Genomic DNA, 23185 nt, shown 5'->3' on the forward strand with positions numbered 1-23185 from the left:
CCAGCCTCAAAAGTCGCAATTTTATGAGGCCACTCCCACAGAGTGAATCAAAGAAGCATAAACTTCTCAGGCAATGCTACATGTGCAAACACACTACCCGATTAGGACAGAAGAGGAAAGAAACGAGCTACGAGTGTTCTACTTGTGAGGTCACTCTCTGCATACATTCTTGCTTTGAACAGTATCATACATTTAGAAAGTTTTGTCATGACAGTGTTTTCTCGATCCAAAATGTGTTTTCATGTCTCCCAAAGTCTCTCAAAATTGTAATTTTAAAAAAATTATTCTCCCCAGAGGTTGTTTACCAGTCAGATACGTACTCTGATGCGGTCGTGCGCACTCGTCAAAAGGTTAATAATATGGTAGACTGGGTGGAAGTGGAAGATATCTTAAGGAAGGAACAGTACCATCACATTCTATCAAGCAATGCCGTACCTTCTGGAACTCAACTTATTGGTAGAGGGTTTGTTCTGCAGCAGGACAATGGCTTGAAACATGTCAAAGTATGTAAGAAACAAAGAATTGTCAGTAGTTCTCAAGTTATGACCTGGCCCCCTCAGTCACCCAATTTATTACCCATCAAGTTATTGTGGGTTGAACTCGACCATAAGACAAAGCAAACTTCTGCCAAGAGTTGTGAAGATCTCAGACAATACCTTTTGCTATCATGGGGAACTATAATCAAAGAGATGTTCGAAAAACTAACCAGGAGCATGCCACGTATTTGTTGAGCAATAATCATAGCAAAAGAGGGAGATATGGACAACCACTGTTTAAACATTGTAGATCTAAAAGACATTGTTTTCTGTTATTTGAAGCATAAATTACTTTATATTGTGTCAGTGCTTATAATTTATGCCTATGTTTATATTTTGATTTAAAATGTATGTCATTTGAAATCTCACTTATCTGCTTAAGGTTAGTTCACATTTTTTTAACACCAGTTTACATAAGAGGCATTTTAAATAAGTTTGGATGATCTTCCTTGTAACTTTGTGTAGAGTTAGTTACTGCTTCTACTGAGCTCAATAGCTGCAGTCGCTTAGGTGCGGCCAGTATTCAGGTGATAGTGGGTTCGAACCCCACTGTCAGCAGGCCTGAAGATGGTTTTCCGTGGTTTTCCATTTTCACAACAAGCAAATGCTGGGGATGTACCTTAATTAAGGCCACGGACCCTTCCTTCCCACTCCTAGCCCTTTCCTTTCCCATCATCGCCATAAAACCTATCTGTGTCGGTGCGACGTAAAGCAACTTGCAAAAAAAAAAAAAAAAAAAAAAAAAATTTACTGCTTCTCGGACTAAAACGTGATTGCCACAGATGTTTCTCTTGTTTTTCACTGTATTGAAAAAAGATATAGAATAAAAAAGAGTTTATAAATAAAATTCTAGATAAGTTTTGTCATGAACAATTATCATGTAAAACCGTCTGACTCGTTGGCTGAATGGTCAGGGTACTGGCCTTCAGTTCAGAGGGTCCCGGGTTCGATTCCCGGCTGGGTCGGGAATTTTAACCTTCATTGGTTAATTCCAATGGCCCGGGGGCTGGGGTGTTTGTGCTGTCCCCAACATCCCTACAACTCACACACCACACATAACACTATCCTCCACCACAATAACACGCAGTTACCTACACATGGCAGATGCCGCCCACCCTCATCGGAGGGTCTGCCTTACAAGGGCTGCACTTGGCTAGAAATAACCACACGAAATTATTCAATCATGTAAAACCAACCATAATAGAGGTACATTGGGTTTTATGGTTTAGGCCCCCTCGGAAGCTGCCTAATAATATTTCTCTTACTTTTCACTGAATCATAAACAAGGTATATAACAAAACAAAAAGTTTGTAAATAATATTCTAAATAAATTTTGTTATGAGCAGTTTTCCTGTAAAACCAATGTTAATAAAACATCAGGTTTTTTTTAAATATCAGGCTGAAGCCTCCATCCTGGTGATTTTTTAACAATGCATAGCTAATGTCCCACTTGGCCCGTTGTCCTGAAATTAAATACCAAGTTTTGTGAAAATCCCCCAATCCATTTTTAAACAGACAGAAACTGAACCTGACATTATTCATTATTCATTATTGGTTCTATCCAGAATAAAAACCAAATATCAGGTTAATATTTAAAATGTACAGACAGAATAAGATGTTCACCTCAAATGAATCGTGAACTGTCGAAGATATTGACACTGTTGACATAATTTTTTTGCTTTCAATAATCGTATGAAGAGACTCATAATTAGACTTGCAGTACTTTTGCAGGGTGTCAGTATTGCTGAGATAACAGTACTAAGTTGTTTTTTTTTAATAGAACTACACTATAGTCTACATCCTGCCTTAAACTTAGACGTTTTGATCATTTTAAAAATCAGACAGGTATTTCTTGAGAAAATGCAACGTATTCAAATGTGTTTCATTTGTCAGCCGGAGTTTGTCTTGTTTGATTTGCACTACGTATTACACGTGAGCCAGCTGTTGACATACACAGAGTTCCTTTACCTTCTTCTGAAAACTGGGTATTCGCTTTGCTGCGCCCATAAATACACTATGATAAATGTATGATTTAACATCTTTAATATTGTCATATGTTAACAGGTAAGGGAGAGAGGGGTATGTGATGGGTTTCCTTTCCTATCCCACTTCTCTTAGTCGACTCTTGTTCTTTTCCAATCCTGGTGGTACTAGGTTTGCAAGGCTAGTGTATCTTTGTTTTTCACTTGCTTCTTAGCTATTGCCTTTCTTTTGTTCTTTCTTCAAAGGATCGGACATCATCCTTTCCCTCTTCTGATTAATGTTCATATGTTCGGAGGGTGTGGTTGCCTAGTTATATTTCCTCTAAAAACAGTAGTCACTTTCACCACCACCATTATTTTCAAACATTTTGTGTCATGTTAACTACAAGTACCGTACTATTCACTATACTAGACCCTTTCTTGTTTGTTTGCTTATTTATGTTTCTTTTTCTTTCTCTTGCCACTTTTCCACAATGTTGTAGGGACGCAATTGAAACATCTGGTATGCGGATTTGTGCCACTTTTGGGGCTGGATGTCCTTTCTGATTTCTCTCTGGGATTTTTTTTACTAGTGTTTTAATGTTGTGCTAACTCAGATATGTTTCCAGCGATGATAGGATGGGGAAGGGCTAGGATTGCGTATTTGCCTGGTGTGAAAATGGTAATCCATGATAAACTATCTTCAGACACGAGAGAAACCTCCCAGTAGGGTGTATTTGCATGCGATATTGTTATACATCCGGGTGTCTCCTGGGCAACGGACTAGGACTCTTCCTAGACGGCTGATTCTCTCACACCAGAAGTAACAGAGTTATCTAATATGAGATCCAACAAACGGTTCTTTTCAGAACCAACCTTAACAGTCATTTCTGTTAACATTGAAGGCATAACATCTTGCAAAGAACAACTTTTGTATGAACTTTGTCGCGACAAGCAGTGTGATGTTCTATGCGTTCAGGAAACACACAGAGATATGAAGCAGAAACGCCCTTTTGTTCCTGGCATGAAACTGATCGCTGAAAGACCACACGCTCTGTATGGAAGTGCCGTTTTTGTGAAGTCGAATTTAGAAGTCAGAAGTGCTTGCCAGTCAGATGAAAACAATATTGAAATTATCACCGTTGAACTAAGTAACTGTGTAATCACCTCAGTCTATAAACCACCTGAAGCAGAATTTTCCTTCATTCCACCCCACAATTTTGATAAAAGTAAAGCCTCCATTGTTATAGGTGATTTCAACAGTCACAGTCATGTATGGGGTTATGCACATGAGGACAAGAATGGTGAGACAGTTCTCTCGTGTGCTGAAAATTTTCAACTCGCCCTCATCCATGATAGCAAACTCTCTCCTTCTTTTAACAGTGGAAGATGGGGACGAGGCTATAATCCAGACCTCCTTTTTGTTAGTGAAAGCATTATGCATACATGCACCAAAGCAGTATGTCCACCAATTCCAAACACACAACATAGGCCCATCATGTGCCAAATTTTGCCACCAATAAGACCTCAAGAAGTCCATTTTAGGCGAAGATACAACTTTAAGAAGGCTGACTGGGCAAGATTTTCCAGCATACTGGATGAGAAGATTCTGAGCATCGCTCCTGTTCCTGAAGAGTACGACAAGTTTGTTGACATCGTCCAATTTTCTTCAAGGGCATCAATTCCAAGAGGTTGCAGAACCAGTTTTATCAAAGGCATTAAACCTGAAACGGCCACTTTGCTAGAAGAATATTACAAGAAATATGAACTTGATCCTTTTAGCGAAGAAACATCAATCCTAGCACAAAGCGTTCTTTCCTCAGTATCACTGGCTAAAAGAGATGAGTGGATAAAATTAATGACAGATTGTGACATGAGCAAGAGCAGTCAGAAGGCCTGGAGACTTTTACGTCGTCTCAATAATGACAATACCCAAGCCAGCACATATTCTAATATAAAGGCAGATCAAATTGCCCATCAGTTGCTAGTAAATGGAAAATCAACCCGATCTAGAAAGCTAGATAAGAAACCAATAACACGGAAGCCAAACCAAGAGAGCAACATACTATCTCCACCATTTACTGAAGATGAACTGGAATCAGCACTGAGGAAGTGCAAATTGGGAAAAGCAGCTGGACTAGACGACATTCGAGTAGAGCAAATCAAAAATTTTGGTCCTGTTACGAGGCGTTGGCTACTGGAATTAATGAATATCTGTGTCCAAGAATGCAAGATTCCCAAAATCTGGCGGAAGGCTAGAGTCATTGCTATCCCTAAACCAGGCAAAGATCGGCTGGATCCTAAAAGCTATAGGCCTATTTCCTTGCTCTGTCACCTGTACAAGGTCCTGGAGAGGCTCATTCTTGAGCGACTGATAGGAAAGGTGGAGTCGTCTCTTATACCACAGCAAGCTGGATTCCGAGAAGGAAAAAGTTGCACATCACAGGTATTAAACTTGACACAGCATATTGAGGATGGCTTTGAGAATCGGCTCATTACAGGCGCTGTCTTCATTGATCTTTCTGCAGCTTATGACACAGTCAACCATCGGCTTCTTCTAACAAAATTGTATGACATCACCAAAGACTTCCATCTAATGTGCAACATTAAAAATATTCTCCAAAACCGAAGATTCTTTGTGGAATTTCAGGGAAAAAGAAGCAGATGGAGAACACAGAAGAATGGGTTACCGCAAGGCAGTGTGCTCGCACCACTGTTATTCAACATCTATACTAATGATCAGCCTCTACCTGAAGGTACCCAGAGTTTTATCTATGCTGATGATTGTGCAGTCACTGCTCAGGCCAACTGTTTTGAAAAGGTAGAACAGACTTTATCCAAAGCTCTGAAAGAATTTACCAACTACTACAATGAAAATGATTTGAAGCCAAATCCTGCCAAAACTCATAGCTGTGTATTTCATCTCAATAACAAAAAAACAGCTAAAACCTTACAAATCACCTGGGAAGGAATCCCTCTTCAACACTGTTCGACTCCAAAATATCTGGGAGTGATTCTGGACCGTACGCTTACGTATAAGAAACATTGCCTAAACGTGAAACAAAAAGTGTCTACCAGAAACAACATAGTGCGGAAACTTCGAGGCACCACCTGGGGAGCTCACCCTTGCACTGTGAGAACAAGCGCACTAGCACTGTGCTACTCCACTGCTGAGTATGCTTGCTCCGTGTGGCATAAGTCCAGCCATGCCAAAAACATAGATGTAGCACTAAATGACACCTGCCGTATTATCACAGGTTGTTTAAGACCTACTCCCATAGATAAACTCCACTGTCTCGCTGGTATAGCACCACTTGAAATCCGACGTGAGATTGCTGCTAGGCATGAGAAAAGCAAGGCTATGACTATGAAAGCCCATCCTTTGTATGCCTGTCAACCAGCACATCCTAGGTTGAAATCAAGAAAGAGCTTCTTGACAACCACTGAAGCTCTTAAAGGAACTCCACAACAAGCAAGAATCTCAATGTGGCGGGAAAAATGTCAACATTTGAGAGAATGGATGGTTCCAAAGGAAGAACTTCCTCCTGGACATTCTGAAAAGTGGACAACATGGAAGGCTGTCAATCGATTATGCTCCAGTACCACGAGATGCAAGACCAACCTACAGAAATGGGGCCTTCCTGTGGAGACAGTTTACTGCAAGTGTGGTACTAAGCAGACTAACGAACATCTTCTACTGTGTCCATCTTCTCCAGCCACTTGTACCATTAAAGATCTAATGAGAGCAACTCCAAATGCGCTTGTCGTGGCCAATTTTTGGTCAACCAATGTTTAAATTTTTTTGGTTTAATTTTTGTCTCTCTTACTTTGTACTTCTGACACGATAAATAAATAAATAAGACCTACTGATGGTGGGGTTCGATCCTACCATTTCCCAAATGCAAGCTAATTGCTACACAGATCATACACTGCAGTCAGCTTGCTTGGTCATGTGTGGTTTAATGTTACATCAGGATAATAATGTCATCCCTTAGAAGCTGTCATATATCCATTTTTCCTTTATAGGGTACCTTTTTTCTGGAAAAACAGGGAAAACAAGGAAAGCACAGGGAAATAAAAATGCATAAAATATACAGCGAAAACACAGGGAAATGATTTGTCACATCAAAATTAAGCTTTCGATCTAAGACTGGATCCAAACAGAATGATCGAACGAGACATGGGCTAAACATGTCATATATTACTTGTAATGTAGACACTATGTGAGTCATACACAGTGAATAGGACTTTGAGAGAAAAACAGAGACAGACAGAGTGATTATGCATGGTAGTAACAAAATGGCAATTAAAATTAAAAGTACAATAGTTCCACCTTTTCAACATAAATTCAAGTAATGTGGGTTACTTTACAGAAGAAATATTTATTAGGTACTAGTTTCAACCCATTATGAGGGTCATCATCGGCCAAAAGCACGAGTTGCACAATGTATCAAATAATCCATAGAAATTGTAAAAAAAGTCGCAAAAACATAGTGGAATTGACACTATAAGGATGAAGAAGAAATAGTCACAATTGTGATAAAAGTTTCATATAATGCATAAATTAATGCACTTAGCTGTCATTGAACGAAGAACTCAAGATGATCAATTTGGATGTCAAAGAATTTTGAGACCTGTAATTCTTTTGTTATGAAGTTCTGACAGCTTGCGCTGCGATGTGCTGGACGTATTACATGACTGATATGATGGGAAGGTCACAATGGTGATAAAAGTTTCAGATTATGGATAAATTGCATAAATTAATGCATTTAGTTGCCGAAGAAGGATCAATTTAATATGATCAGTCTGGATACCGAAGTATCTTTAAAGTTGTTTATCACTCGTTATGAAGTTCTAACAGCTGTATGTCATCAAAGGTAGTAATGGTGTCAGTAAAACAGTTTACGCACATGTAGTGAACAATGTAGAAAGACGGTACATAGATGTCATTCAAAGGATTAAAGTCCTTAAAAATCTGAAGGCAAAAGTAGCGCTTAAAAGTCAAAATATTTCTGTGATGTAGGTGGAGAAGATTCGCAGTTCAATTTGGAAATAAGTGAAATAAATAATATTGTTAGTAATAAAAGCCAAATTAGTAAAGGGGGTAATGAAAAAAGGTGGAAAAAACAAATAGAAAAAATAAAAATAATAAAAATATGTAATGTGTAATATGTGACTCACCTTATGCTTGGTTTATAACAAATCAGCTGAACTCAGAATTGATGACAACAGACAAAACATAACATCTGAATCTACCAGTATGACACAACAATGGCTATTTACAATATTATAGAGTAACTTTGAACTATTTCTGATTCAAACTCGCTTCATGCAAAATTAATTTATGAGATATCACACCAATACAGTATTCTGTATAACCTATCTGATCTCAGATATGTTAAAGAGTCCTACAAACAATGTGCTATTATTTAAAATTTGACCGTTAGAACGTGTCTCTTTAAATGTACATATGCCACAATTATATTTCTATGTTTCGTAGCCATATCAACAGCTCATGTTCCACTAATACTTTCTCTGATATGTTTTAGTGTAAGTTACCATGTTTACAGTTGGCCAACAACAATAATTCAGAAAATATATATAACATCATATTATGTGCTTTTCCCTTTTGGTTCTAGGTTAAGTTTAACGGCTGATGATGACCCAGGTGTCGGATCAAAACTAGTCCCATTTATGTAAACATGTATATAATATAGTAGTTTGTATAACAATTTGGTATTGATTAGGTGGAACTAAAACCATTGCCATAGTTACACTGCGTTGAGTCGCTGGCTGTATGGTCTTACTCCATTACCACAGCGAGATACCCGGGCAGACGTACGCATAATGTGTACATAGAGACAAACAAGGGTGTGTAATTTCAGGCATGTGAAATGTTCATGAAACCTTTGAAATTCACTCATTCATTTAAATGCTCTGTTTATTATTTCAGCACCACTGTTTATTAGTGTGTAGATTTAATTTTTTTTTTTAATTGTTGTAATTTTAGAACATTTTATGGAGACATGCAGTACTATCATATGTAAACATTAACAATATTTGCATGCTGATACGTAGAGACAAGATAGAGCTCATTCATTGAAAGAACTTCCAGCAGTTGTCAAAAATCTCATACGACAGGCTGAACAAACTGTGCCTCACATTACATCCTTTGTTACATATGTCCAGCTATTGATAACTGTCCTGTCCATGATTACGATATGAATGCTATCATCATATTTCACTTCTCTCCATGAATAATTTGACCGGACGAGTTGGCCATGCGATTAGGGGCACGCAGCTGTGAGCTTGCATCTAGGAGATAGTGGGTTTGAACCCCACTGTCGGCAGCCCTGAAGTTGGTTTTCCATGGTTTCCCATTTTCACACCAGACAAATGCTGGGGCTGTACCGTAATTAAGGCCATGGCCGCTTCCTTCTCACTCCTAGGCCTTTCCTATCCCATCGTCGCCACAAGACCTATTTGTGTCGGTGCGACGTAAAGCATCTTGTAAAATTTGAATCTTATATTGCATTGGTTTTGTGTATGTATTTAATAATTGTAATTATTGTATGTTCTATAGCTTTACTGAGTTAACCCCCTCACACTTACAACAGACAAGAGCACATCGCTATGAGAAGGCTGTTCCCCCAGAGGAGGACTCAGTTAAGACTGCAAGCTCCATTGTTCAACCCACAGCTGTCGATCAGTTTGCATTTGGAGTACTTGTTGAAGAAGTTCTGGGCAGGAACACTGACGGTAACCACCTACTTTACAGTACTGATATGCTGACCTCTGAATTTACATCTAAATTGATTTGCCACCTGTTTAGAAACAATGACAGTTATTTTTAATATTTCCATAATAATAATAATAATAATATTTTAATAATAATAATAATAATAATAATAATAATAATAATAATAATTTAATATTCTATCAAATGCTGTAGATTATAAGGGACACAAGAGTGCTAGTATTTTGCCCTGAAAAGAGGCTCTTTTACATATCAGTAAAGCTTTTAAGCACTTTGAACTACCGTTGGGTTTTATCCTGCTACCTTGAGCATAAAATGTCATGTATATACTTAATAATGCTATACACTAGTTCAACGGAGAGTTTAAATATTGTGTCTGACCATTTTAATTTCCACTTCAAATAGGTAGAATAGAAAATCTTGAGAAAATAAAAGTAGAAGGATGTTGTGAGGAGTTATTTTCTGTTGCTTATGGAAGTGCTTGAATATGGCATGCTGGCATGTTGAGAGAGCATGTTTTTTTTGTTGCTAAAAACTGTACTAGGCAGTCGAAGTGAATGTTCCATAAATTATCTTTATTGGTTGTCTTAATGGACCTGTATATTAGCTTAGCAGTAGCTCACATTAGGGAAAAGGAGCAAAAGGCAGTGACCATTTTTTCTAACACCTGCCCTAAATACGAGCAAGTAGAAAGATCCAAACTTTGTGCTGAGGCATGTGTTTGCAAGACTGCAGCCCATGGCTTCCACTGTAGGATCTGCAACCAAAGGGCAGCAATCCAGTGCTTCTGTACTCTCCGTGGATGGTTTGCCAGCAGTACCAAATACTACTCTGCCAAGCACGGATAAACTTTCCGACATTTTATGCAAATGATAAGAACATGGTGTGACTATTCAGTATTTTATATTTTTATTCTCTGCACAGTGTGCTTAATAAATTTTGATAATATTAACTTTTCAATGCAGTATATGTTTCTATGAAAAGAATTTTGTATGCACGAGAATATGGTGTAGAACAGTGGTCCTCCTGGCGGGATGCAGAGAGTGATAAAGGGGGGCGCCGGCTCTGATTGAAATATTTATATTATGTAACAAATATTGCTATCTTCAGATTCTCACATCCATTAATCTAGGCAGGAAGCTCTTCCACCACCATTCAAAACTAATAAACTCTTATTTTTGCTGTCTTATTTTACAAGAACTGACCAGTAGATACTGCCAGCATGTATTCTGAGTAAAGGTGCGAGTAACATTTCCCACACAGCACCCTTTCACCCACCACCCGCTGTGGTATCACCTAACCAAACACTTAACAACCACTAATGACAATAAACCGCTACTGCCACTTCCTTACAATAATTTTTTTTTTTTTTTCCTGCCATTGTCGACTCGATTTCAGCCAGGCCTTTGCAGTCAGTGAAGTGAATTCTAGTGCATGTTTAGTGGAAGTGATTAGCCCGATTTACAATAAACTCACAATATAATTATTAAATTAAGGTCGTAATGGTCCACCTTTCAATACTATAATATACAATATTCTAGATTACATTAACCAGGGACTAGTTTCGGCCGGGGCTGGCCATCTTCAGCCTTAATGTAAAACATCTAATAACTAAACAAATGTACATGCACACAATTATGAAATTATGAGTAAATTTGAAAATAACTAGGTTCTAAATTCTTGCATCTTGAGTATGCTCATCATCGAGACTCTTTCATGCATTAATATTCACAAGGCTGTTCTAACACTGCTGATCATTACTAATTCAATTGTAAATGGGAACTGGTAAATGTTGATCCCTTAGTCAATCACCAAATCTACTTAAGAGGTGTTAGCTGTATGCAAGTCATTGGACACCGCTGTAAATAACCACCAGCTGATGCAGGACTGCTAGATGGTGTTTCCACATCAATCAACGTAATAAAATGAGATGATCTTCTTGTGCTTGCTAAATCATGCTGAAATGTGTTGGACATTGTCAGGACGGCACGTGAAGATGTAGTTAAACAGATACATTGTATCTGGTATAAAATTTGCAATACATTGTGATGTCCATGAAGTTAACCTGAATAAATTAGATAAAATTAAATTAATGAATTGAAGGAGAGAGTGTTAGTTAGATGGCATAGGTTATATGAGACATCTCTCAATGTGGCATGTGGTGTGTGGCCTATTGTTCTGTGTGCTTCAGACTAACTGTTGTGAGATTCAAAAGAAAAGGAAGGGGTGGGCAAGGAGGGAGAGGCGGGGCAAGAGGAGAGGGGTGGGGCAGGGCGAGAGGTCGTGATGGAGAGGGGGATGGTTGTGAAGGAGAGAGAGAGGGGAAGGTCGTGAAGGAGGGGGAAATTAAGACGGGGCTGAGGGATGTGGGAAAAAGGATGGCTGCTGAGGAAAGGTGCTGTGAATATTATGTAAAACTGAATTATGACTTGTTGGTTTGACATTTCTGAAAATCGGAATTAGAAGGTCAAAAAGGATATTTGGTTTTTCTAAAATTTCATTAAGATTGTGGTTTGGGTTGATGATTTTGAGAATTTCCATATCTTGTTTTATGTCTGTGAATTTGTGATTATAGTCATGTATGTGCTGTCCTACAGCTGAAAATTTATTGTATTTTAGGGCATTGACGTGTTCCGAGTACCTTATATTAAAATTCCTCCCGGTCTGTCTAACATAAGAAGAATTACAACTTTTGAAAATGATCCTGTATACTCCTGATTTTGAATAACTGTTGAACTTGTTTAGGGATGTGGCATTATGTAAGACTTGTGCGTTCCTATTGTTAGTTTTGAAAACTACTTTTACATCGTTCGTTGAAGGTAAAGATAGAAAGGGAGGAGTTGTTTTTCTTATCTTTTTTTTAAGGTGCTAGAAGGGCTGTATTTATATTTATTGATTATTTCTTCTATAAAGAAACTGTTGTATCCATTGGATTTAGCTATATTACGAATAGTGTTCAACTTATTTTTGGGGTCTCTTTTAGACATTGGAACACTGAAGTCTCGGTATACCATGCTGTTGTATGCTGCTCGTTTGTGAATTTAGGGGTGTAAAGAATCTTGACTGATTGTAGTGACTGTTTGGGTGGATTTTCTGAAAATCTTACATCTTACGTAGCTTGGGTGCCTGTTAATAGTTAGGTCTAAAAAATTTATTTTCCGTTCAATGTCGGATTCAAGTGTGAATTTTATGTGTGGGTCAGTGTTCTTTCAATTAATGAGGATGGTAGCTCATTTTTAATGCTCTCATCCATAATTACTATGGTGTCATCTACAAATCTTGCCCAAAAAAGGATGTTGTTAAAGTTGTTATTATCAATTTTGGTGTATTCCAAAAAATCCAAGTAAATCTCAGCTAAGATACCTGAGGCCAGCTATCCCATAGCCAATCCTTCTTGTTGATAAATAACATTATCGAAAGTGAAATAGTTGTTGGTTATAACTAATTTAAGCATAGACATGAAATCCTGTATTCTTCTTAAAAATCTCTGAATGAATTGTGATGCTTTGTATAATGGACTCAGTCTATAGTTAATGATTGGGCGAATGGGGACACTGGTTTTGTGTATTTTGGGGAGGACTTTGGTGGTGGGTAAACCTGGGTTCATATTAATTAATTTAGTTTTTTCTTGATCTGTCAAAAGATATGAAGTATTCTTGAAGGTCTGCTTAAGTTGATGTTGGATGCTCGGGGTAGTGTGTTTCATTATTGTAGAGAATGAGCCATCTTTAAAAAATTGATTTGTTTTGCTTACGTATTCGTTGTCCATTATGACGGTAGTGTTACCTTTATCTGCTTTCATAATTATAAGATTATTATCATTGATTTTCTTTTTTAGAGCATGTATTTGCTTTTGTGTGGGAATAGAATCTTTGTAGCTATTGTCGTCCAGAGTAAAGGGTGAATTACGGGAGTTAATATTGTTTTCTTACTTCAAATCTTACTTTGTCTTGTTTATCTGCTGGTAATTTGGTAATGGCTAATTCTGCTTCAACTGTTGTAGTAATGGCTGTGTTCAGAGTGTGAAAATTAGGCCAATTGTGTTAGGGCGCCTGGCTAAAATGGAATTTTCGTCTTCATTCAGTGGTACTTTGGACAAATTTATGATCGGAGGGTGAAATTGGTTGGGCATGTTAGGCCTAGTGTTTTTGTTAGTTTCTGTAGCATGGTTGTTGTTGAGTTTAGTTCATTGACGTATGCAGTTTTTTCTCTAGGGTTTGTTGTTTCTTTGATAATTCAATAGATAATCTATTGTCAACTTGGGCTTGAAATAGGTTCCAGTGAGCATTTGAAAGTATTCGAGATTTTATTTAACGACAGTTTGAAAAGAACATAACAATTCCTAAAAAAGCACTAAGAGCATTCTTCAAGGTATCCTATTTAATTGCAAAATCCAAATCACCACATAATCATTGGTGAGAAATTACTTTTTCTTGCAGCCGTGAAAATGTACGCGATCATGCATGGAGAAAAGTTTGGCAAGTGTCTGAAGTCGATACTGCTCTGAAATGGCACAGTGGCTCGTTGTATTGATACAGTACCCTTTGACATAGCACATCAGCTCTTCATGATAGCCCAAAATTTGCCCTGCAACTTGATGACAGTATTGATATCATAAATGGTGCTCAGCTTCTTGTTTTTGTACATTACTGTTATGAAAATGAAATGCACAAGGATTTTCTATTTTGTAAAGCTCTGGATGGGAGAACTACAGGTAAATATATTTTCTCTCTTGTGAATTCCTTTTTCATTGACAATAATCTGCCATAGACAGATTGTATTGGTATATGTACCGATGGGGCAGCAGCATTTACTGAATTTAAAAAGGGGTTCAGAGCAAGAGTGAGTGCTGTTACTAATTCTGTAAAATTCACACAGGGTGGCATTGGCATTGGCTGAACGATCCAATCAGTGCTGTGAATTTTGTGAAAGCAAGAGCTTTAAACAGTAGGCTATTTTCCGTTTTCTACCAGGAGATGGGATCTACACATGATTCACTTCTTTTGCACACGGAGGTACATGGTTTGTCTTGTGATCGAGTTCTTTGTCCCATTGTGGAGCTGAAGAATGAACTTCATCTTTTCATATTGGACACCAATTCTACACTCGCAGCTCTGTTTCTGGATGAAAAATGGCTTCTAATACTGTGCTACCTGGCTGACGTATTTGAGAAAGTGAAATAATCTTAATGTGTCACTTGAAGGACGAAATAGTAACATTGTCTTTCTAAGCAAGAAATTGTGTACGTTTAAGAGAAAACTTGAACTTTGGAAAACCCAGATGGACAGAGGTAACTGTGAGATGTTTTCTTCTCTGAATGAATTCCTGGAGGAAAATGAGTTTAGATGTTGCTAAAATTAGTGGAATTGCCGTGGCACACCTTTAAAATTTTCGTCAACAATTCTAGAATAAATTTCTAGAACCTTCAGCTGACTATGACTGGATTCACAGTACGTTCATACGAACGTAACAGCGCACTTGTCTGCGGTAGAACAGGAGAAGCTAATAGAACTCTCAAGTGACGGAACACTTCAAAATGAATTTAAGTGAAAGTCTCTTGAAAATTTTTGGGTGCAGATTCGGAATGAATATCCCATTTTATCAAGAAAGGCAATGGACATGTTATTACCCTTCGCTTCAACTTGTGTGAGTCAACATTCTCCACAATGGCAAGCATCAAGACGAAGCATCAGTGTCGACTGTAGTTGTAAGGGAATCTGCAGCTTGCTGTTTCAAATATTCAACCAATACTGGGTCTACTTTCATCACAAATTCAAGCTCACCCATTATATTAATCCAGTAAGTGTCAGAGAATTACTGCTGTATTCTGAACCATGTACAGTTTTATTCTTCTGTTTTTATTTTGTTTGTTTTTTAAAGGCTGGAGAGTTCAAACATAACATTTTTCAAATTCACAGTTAAATGTTGAAAATGGTATATATTATTTCTACTGTCATTTCTAAGTCACGAGCATTCTAAATTAACTATAAGCAACACAGGCTAATTAGTGAAATAAACAAAATCTGTTCAATTCCAGTAACTGCATATGCAGCCGTTGTTTTTTATAAACAGGTAGTAATAGTTAACATTCAACCCCTTGGACTAATGCAAAATCATGAATGTATTTTGCAAAAAGTTGTTGAACTCTGATGTCCTCTAAGAATAGTAAATTGTGTTTTATTTATTGTAATTTTTTAGCCAACATAGGACTACTTTAGTCAGGTTATGGAGGTTTTTCTTCTTTTTGTCAGCCCAATACTGTTTCATCTTTTCTGAACGTAATTTTCTTTTTGCTTCTGAAATCACTCTTCCTTGTTGATTTTCGTCTGCAGTCTAGTGTGTTTATCTTTCAATATCTGAATGTATTTGTTTTGTATTTTAACCCTCTTGGAGCCAAGAGCCGATCTCGTCGGCCACTCCCCATCAGCTGGAAGAGGCCTGAGCTCCGCCTCCACTCTACTGCTGTAAAGTGCCAGGCCGTTTTCTGTGGAAATACATGTATTTTAAAATTCGCGTATATCTGCCGGTGTATAGCAAATACGGGCATGAAATTTTCTACATGTCGACTACGTAGAATAAGAAACTGGTTTGGAGAGATATAAAGAGTCAAAGACGTTTTATTGTTGATTTATAGTTGTCGATAACGTTTATTTTTAGGAAGAGAAAAATATTTTCGCACTTTCTCTCTCAATATCTACTTTGAAAAAATAATTTATGATACAAAAGAATATACGTAATTATGTATAATGTATTTCTAAATACAATTCTATAGAATAACTAATTTGAACGAGAAAAATAAAAACGTAAAAAAATAAAAATTCAAACATATGTCACTAGTAAAAACAAGACAATTTTACTCACCAATAAAATTCGCGTGTATGTATCGATGTTTGGCAAATACTGACAACAAATTTTCTAAGTGCGGACAATACAGTATTAAAATAATTCTGAATTATTAAATAAGTAGAAAATAGTAGCTGATATTACAGTTTTTTGTTTTCAGAAAAAAATGTTTCTCGTTTTCGGTTGTAGTATATATTAGAAAAATAATTTTACAATACAACAGAATTTACGAAATTAAGAAATGTATGGCACTAAAGCCGTGATTTGCTTTGACCTACTAAGCGACCGCTGCTCAGTTCGGTACCTGCAGTTTACGAGGTGAATCATGGTCAGTGGACAGATCCTCTCAGTAATTATTCTTGGTTTTCCAGACCGGGGTCGCCCTCTCACCCTCAAAATATCTTCATCCTTTTGCTGTGCTTCTTTTTGCGTTCTTCTGTCCATCCTGTAGCTTGTCTTTTAGGTTGATCAGCAAATTTGTGTTTGTTTATGAGATTTCTGAATTATTTTCTGTCTTGCAAGATTTCTTCATTTATACTAATTTCCTGAAGATCTTTGTTTATTTCTGTAAGCCAGTTGTTGTGATTTTTTAGAGATACTGCGAGATTTAGTATTTCCTTTGTTAGGCTATTGTTATCCATCCTGATCAGGTGACCATAGAATTTTAATCTTTTTCTAATGGTGTCTGTGATTTTTTCTGTTACTTGATAGATTTCCTGTGATTTCCTTTTCATCCAAATACCTTTTTCGCATTTAGGTCCTAGAATTTTCCTCTCTTGTTTTTCGATTTTTTAAATTTGTGATCTGCCACCAATTATCAGAGTTTCTGATGCATAAAGGGCTTCTGGTTTGACAACTGTGTTGTAGTGTTGTAATTTTGCATTTTGGGATATAGATTTTTTTGTTGTTGTATTTGCTCCAGACAATTTTGTACGCTTTTTGTAATTTTGTAATTCTTTCTTTCTTTGTTTGCTTGCTGATTTTTCCCGTTTGGTTGTATAATTTTGGTCCTTTTGCCCTGTAATTCTTACCTGTCCTGAAGCATGCGGTTGGCAGGTAGGATGACCTCTGTTTGTTTTTCACAAAATTCCAAAAGCACTTCAGGTTGGCAGCTAATTTTGATTCCATCGAAGTTCTATAATTTTTTTTTTTTTTTTTTTTTTTTGAGGGGAAGACATTTAAATTCACTATGTATGGTCGAAAATTGCACGTAATCACTACAATGTCCCATTTTTTAAAACTTCCTTCTTGTCATCCCCTTTGTTTTAATTTACCTGTTACCTCCGTGTTGTACCAGCACGGGTTCTTCTGCATGCTAACAATACAGGATGGTACAGTGTCTTGTATTACAGCACGAAGGAGATTGTAAAAAGGGGTTAACGCCTCAACGACGGAGGGGTAATATATTCTCTCTATGATGGTTGCATAATCTTCCATGTGAAATATCTAATTTTTATTTCTATAGTAAAGATGTATTGCTTTTGTACTAAGTTCTCCTATAGATCAACATGTTTTGATAGTTCTTTAGTTAGTAGAAGAGAAGAAGAAAAAACTAAGAAGTACAACGAAGTTAATTAGATTGATTGGAATTTGCCTTCTACTAACATAAATAAAACACTGAAAGAAGTTGTTTAGATGCTTGATTTTTATACTTAAAGTTGCTGGATTGAATCCTAGCTCAGTTAATTGTCATTTAACACATAGGTGAAAGGGCCGACAAATCTCGTAGTATGTTCACATTAGTACTGGGCCCTGAGAAATTTCACTTTCATGCACTTCACATTTTTGTGATTGTTGCTACAATCTGGTGGTGAGATTATAAGTTACAAACAGTGTAGTCATGAAATATAGTGTGTTAAGGGAACTATTGCATCTTTTATTTCTTTATATCTTCATGTGTTTAACAAAATAATATTGGAAATGTGGAACTGTTCGTGTGTCAAAATGGTGTGATGCATGCAGCTGCTAATGGGTATCGTTATTTGTGATGAATTATGTCCAGACCAGTTGTCAGATGTACCAAATGACAGTGAATTGGGTATTTCTAATGATGATAGTGATTCTGAAAGTGATTTTTGAATTTCTACATCATATCTCGGACATCATTCTTGTGTGTTGGAATTGGAATACAGCGGTGACTCCAATACAGCTGATGATGACATAAACACAGTTAATGTAGGTTCTTCTTCACAAAGGGTACTGCTGTTCTGAAAGGTATCACACCATACAGAACTACTAAACATCTTCTTGAGAACATGTTCCAAGTTTGAGGTTGATATCTTCAATACCTTTTGAGTTACAGTAGTTTGAGTACAGTATTGTAATATTGTTCTTTCAAGCTTGAATTCTACATTTAACAGTGGGAGGAACCTCCATTTGGAGCCTGTCACCAATGTGGTGTTAAGAATGCTTAAATGCAATAGACGGATATTAGTTGAATTACTGTTATGAGAGAATCCTTTTTCAGAACAAAATTTAGATTCTCCAGCATTAAGTATATAGATTTGATGAACCTGAGATCAAGGAAAAAAATGGGCAAGTTAAACTTTTAACCCAGACTGTAATTAACTATGTAAATGAAAGACTGATTGGTGAACGTTGAATAAACTAATTCTGCTTGACCTGCTTCAGTTTTGTTAAGCTGAGTTACATTAGAAATTGCTGCTTGATAACCAGCAAATATGACAAATATTTTCAAATGTTTGTACAGTACTTATTTGGAAATAGAAAGCCGATGATAGTATTTCTCAAAAGCCCATTTCTGTAACTTTGAATAATATAATAATATTTTATTGAATGATGTATTGTTGTGAGGGGTAGACACAGACATCATAGTGCTGATAGTGATAATGGAAAGAACAATATTTTACTTACAGCGACTAGAACACTAGAAAGGCATCACATTCTATAAAGCAAAATATGTGTGCATTTGACATATATGTTGTTATTATTATGTATGCATGAGAATGTGGGAAGAAAAAAAGTATGCTTTTGTCCATAGAAGATCTGCCCTTCTTGACGGAGTTCCGAGATCTTGCCAAGAAACAACTTCAAAGCCCTGAACCTTCTTTACGACCTCAGCTGGCTCCACTCCTGCAGCATGCTTTCTTCTCCCATGACTTCATTAAAGTGTACAGTTTCCTTGTGGAAATACCCTTAAAGACAGAGTCTGAGAAGCAGGCATTTTTTAGGTTAGTAGAGAACTTGTTAAAATTTCGTGTATTAAATAAATATGGAGGCAATTTCATTTTCTGTAATTTAGCATAGTGGATTTAACAGTAGGCTCTAATATATTTTCAGCTATAATTCTCAAACACTGAATACAGACTGAAAATTAAGCTGGATAAAAACAACACAGAATTGCTTTTGCCTTATGTAAAGGACGACAGTCCCCTATTCTCTCTCTCATTCTCTGTGTGTGTGTTTTTTAAAGATTTAATAAACTGTGTTGATGTAACGTCAGTGCCAATGATGTATTTTTAATTCATTGATGTAGGATTTGGAAGGAAATGATCATGGTTTGTATTTTAGATACTGCTTGGGCATTCACCAAGAGTTGAAGTGAAAAAGTATGGGAAACAACTTTTAGGGCTGTTGAGAGTTAAATTTTAATCCACTGGCTACTCAATTATGTTATCTGAGACTGAATATACCCTGTTCTAGACCCAGTCTAAATTCCCTAACAGAGCAAAAATCAAACCTAGAGCAAGTGGGAAGCTACTATGGCAGCCCTTTGGTCTATAGCTAGAGTAGAAGGAAATGGATAGAAAGAGCAATATAAGCTCACCAGACAAAAAATGAGTCACCCCTGGAGAAATCATTACAAGCATAATTCTGTGTAACTGCACCTCTGAACTTTATAACCACCTGGATTCAGTTAGAAAGTGAGTCCACAACCTTCTGCAGGTACGTTGCATCCAGGTTAAGCCACTCACTAAGGATTTGATCACACAATTCCACAAAATAGCGGGGATCTTGATGTTGCCGTTTTACCCACTGTTCCAACATGTCCCACAGATTTTCAATGGGGTTCAAGTCAGGTGATTTTGCAGGCCAATCGAGATGTAATAGGGTGGGGGAGTGTTCATAAAACCAGTCACATATGCTGACACAAGTGCGATAAATGGATATAACTTGAAAACAATATTCTTTCACCCATGGGTAACTCATGCAAATATCGATCTTGAATTATTATTTTACAATTATTATTATTATTATTATTATTATTATTATTATTATTATTATTATTATTATTATTATTATTATTATTTACATAGTCGAATGATCATATTGTGTGTGAGGTTATGTCATGAAACATGCTGTACATAAGACATTTATATCAGTTCAATTAATGTAAGAACCTGTATATAGTTCATTCTTACCTGTATACTGCATATAATTTGTAATCCATAATTGTGAAACACACTGTAACTTCCAGAATGGTATTAGGTGATGAGAACGATGGAGAATATTCTGTACTCAAGAAGGTAGGGTTTTTTTTTTTTAATGTAGCTTTCTAGAAGCCTGGCCAGGCGCATATATAAGGAGATGGTCTTGATGGTAATGACAACTGTGAACTCGTGACATACAGTGGATGCAGTTGCCATATTGAAGTGTCAGGCAGCTGTTATTTTAAAATGGCGGTTTGTGATGTGAGTGTTTTGTTTGTAACAGCAGTGATTAAGGTTATGTGTGTGTTTAATGTGTAAATAGATGTGAATAAAATAATTGTACCAACTGACAGCATCTTGTGTGCATCTTTGTGGATATGTTAATGCGTCCATCCCAATAAACTTTTGCTGTTGTCATCTTAAAAAAAAGGGGTATCAATAGCATACTCATCATGCAGACTGTGCCTGAAAGGCAACACCTGATCCCCTAGAATGTTTAAATAAACACTCTGGTTCATATTAGTGGTCAACTCAGTGAGCGGGCTCAATCCATGTTATGAAAAACACCCTCAAAACATCGCAGACCCACCTTCGGCTTGAACCTCACCTTGCACACATCCAGGATGAAATGCTTCCGACGTACATAATTTAAATATAGGCAAAAACGTGATTTGTCAGACCACATTACGTTCTGCCAGTCAGCTACTGTCCACTAGTGATGGGCGATATTTCACGAACTGTGATTTTTTCACTGATATCAAGAAATCACGAGTAACGACTGTTACTTTCTACGCTATCACTGTGATCAGTCGTGATTTCACTGCAAGTGATCATCGTGCGCCCTCTTAACTCCATATACAGAACTAGAATGTTGCTACCTAAACTGTGACTGTGATCGATGTTGTGATCAGTCGTGATATCACGACATGTGCTGCCGCAACGGTATCCATGCGAAGCGATGCGTTCAAGGAAGCAGCATCGCCATGATTACCAACAGTATGGACATTTGTTGATTTAATTTTTTAAGAACGTCAACATATCGTTCAATATATAATGTATTTGTAGGAACTGAGCACATTCCTCCCGAATATATTAACAACTGAAACACTTATAATCCTCGGTATCGCTTGCAATATCAGTTTCAGGAAATTGTCAGTTGACTCGCAGTGTGGTATTATTTTTAAGCGCGCGTTCAAAAAAATCGTGGTACACGGGACTCTCCTAGAATAGTAACAAACGTGTATTTCTCCTGTATTTTGGAATGCCCGGGGGCATATTGTCACTGAAGCTCAGTATTAGCAGGCAAGTTGACTGAAATGGCGTTTTCTAGAAAAAGGAAGAACAGTGACCTGTAGCAGTCCTTTAAAGAAGTGGATGAAAATTTCACAATATGTAATATGAGCAAACAGAAATTGTCTTAAAAAGAAGTACTTCAAATCTGAATAAACATTTGGAATGCGAGCACCTCTCACTTGCTTTGCCAGAAAGCAGTAGTCAACAATTGGCATGTATCTGATGATACAGACCTGGGATTTTAGACTCTAAAAAAATGTTTTAGGCACCTAAAATGGCTTTTTAAACAAGTAAATAGGTTTTTAAAAGAGAATATAGGCACTTCAAATATGCTTTAAAAATAGGCAGAAAATCGACTTTAAAATATGACAATATAAACTGTAATGTGATATTTTTTTTACGTTAAGTACAGTAATGTGTGGTATAGGCTACCCTTTCTAAATAGGAATAGTTGCAAAATGAAGGCATAATTAAACATGCGTTTATTACAAACAGCTATGGATTAGGAAACAAAAAATTTTCATCAGTACTGTACTAAAATTAAATTAAATGCGTAGTACTGGTATGCGTATTTATTTGTGAGGAACATTCCTACTGCACTTTTCAGTCGTAGTTTGCTTTACAGCACATAACAATAAACTTCTCCAAATTTTCCACAGAAAGGCTGCGTCTTTTGTCTGTTAAAACAATTTTTAAAGCAGAAAAAATGTGCTCTACACTCACAGATGTTGGAGGGGCATAGCAAAATTTACCTACATTTTTCAGTTCAATTTCACTAGGTAGGTCTACTTTTCCCCATCCATTACCTGATATATCCTTTCTTGCACTGAATTACCTAGATTCTTCTGCAATACACTAGCCCACCTGTCTTTTAATTTATCCGTTACTTTACCCCTAGTACTTTGTATAATATTCTCAGCTTCCTCAATTACAAAATATATCTGTTTGAGACTCTACTTTTTTTCCTATTTTTGTAATGATTGACTGGAAGAAATGAAAAATTTGCCTGAATATATGCAATGTCTCTCTGAACACTGGAATAATCCTTTAGCAGATCTTTGCCCATACGACACACATGCAGAGTTGTCTGTTAAAGTCATATTGTCTATCACAGATGTTCGATATAATACAGGGCAGCTTCCATTGAGAAACCCCAACGGCTGATGATTGGCTGTGGTGGAAAAGAATAGAGTGGAATTTCTCTCAGAAGATGGCTATTCTTGATGGAAGCTTACAGAACACTCTCTTCGTTGTTGAAATCAGATTATTTACTGCAGGCAACTTGGCCCTAACTATTTCTGTGAGTCTGTGCAAGGCATGGGCCATGCAAGTAACATGGACATTAAAGAAGGGTAGAAAGTTTTAACGAGAGGTAGAGTAGCAATCATGTAGGAAGCAGCATTG

General features: G+C 36.9%; 1 protein-coding gene across 1 annotated transcript in view; it reads left to right on the forward strand.

The window, feature by feature from the left end:
• LOC136858167 (protein-associating with the carboxyl-terminal domain of ezrin) overlaps positions 1-23185 on the forward strand; it is a 200696-nt gene that overhangs the window by 72795 nt on the left and 104716 nt on the right. The window contains exons 4-5 of the mRNA XM_067137518.2: positions 9081-9256; positions 19099-19288. Of these exons, the coding sequence (XP_066993619.1) occupies positions 9081-9256; positions 19099-19288 (366 nt within the window). The remainder of the gene's footprint in view (positions 1-9080; positions 9257-19098; positions 19289-23185) is intronic.

The sequence above is a fragment of the Anabrus simplex genome, chromosome 1 (assembly GCF_040414725.1).
Source record: "Anabrus simplex isolate iqAnaSimp1 chromosome 1, ASM4041472v1, whole genome shotgun sequence".
In the NCBI taxonomy this organism is placed as follows: Eukaryota; Metazoa; Arthropoda; class Insecta; order Orthoptera; family Tettigoniidae; genus Anabrus; species Anabrus simplex.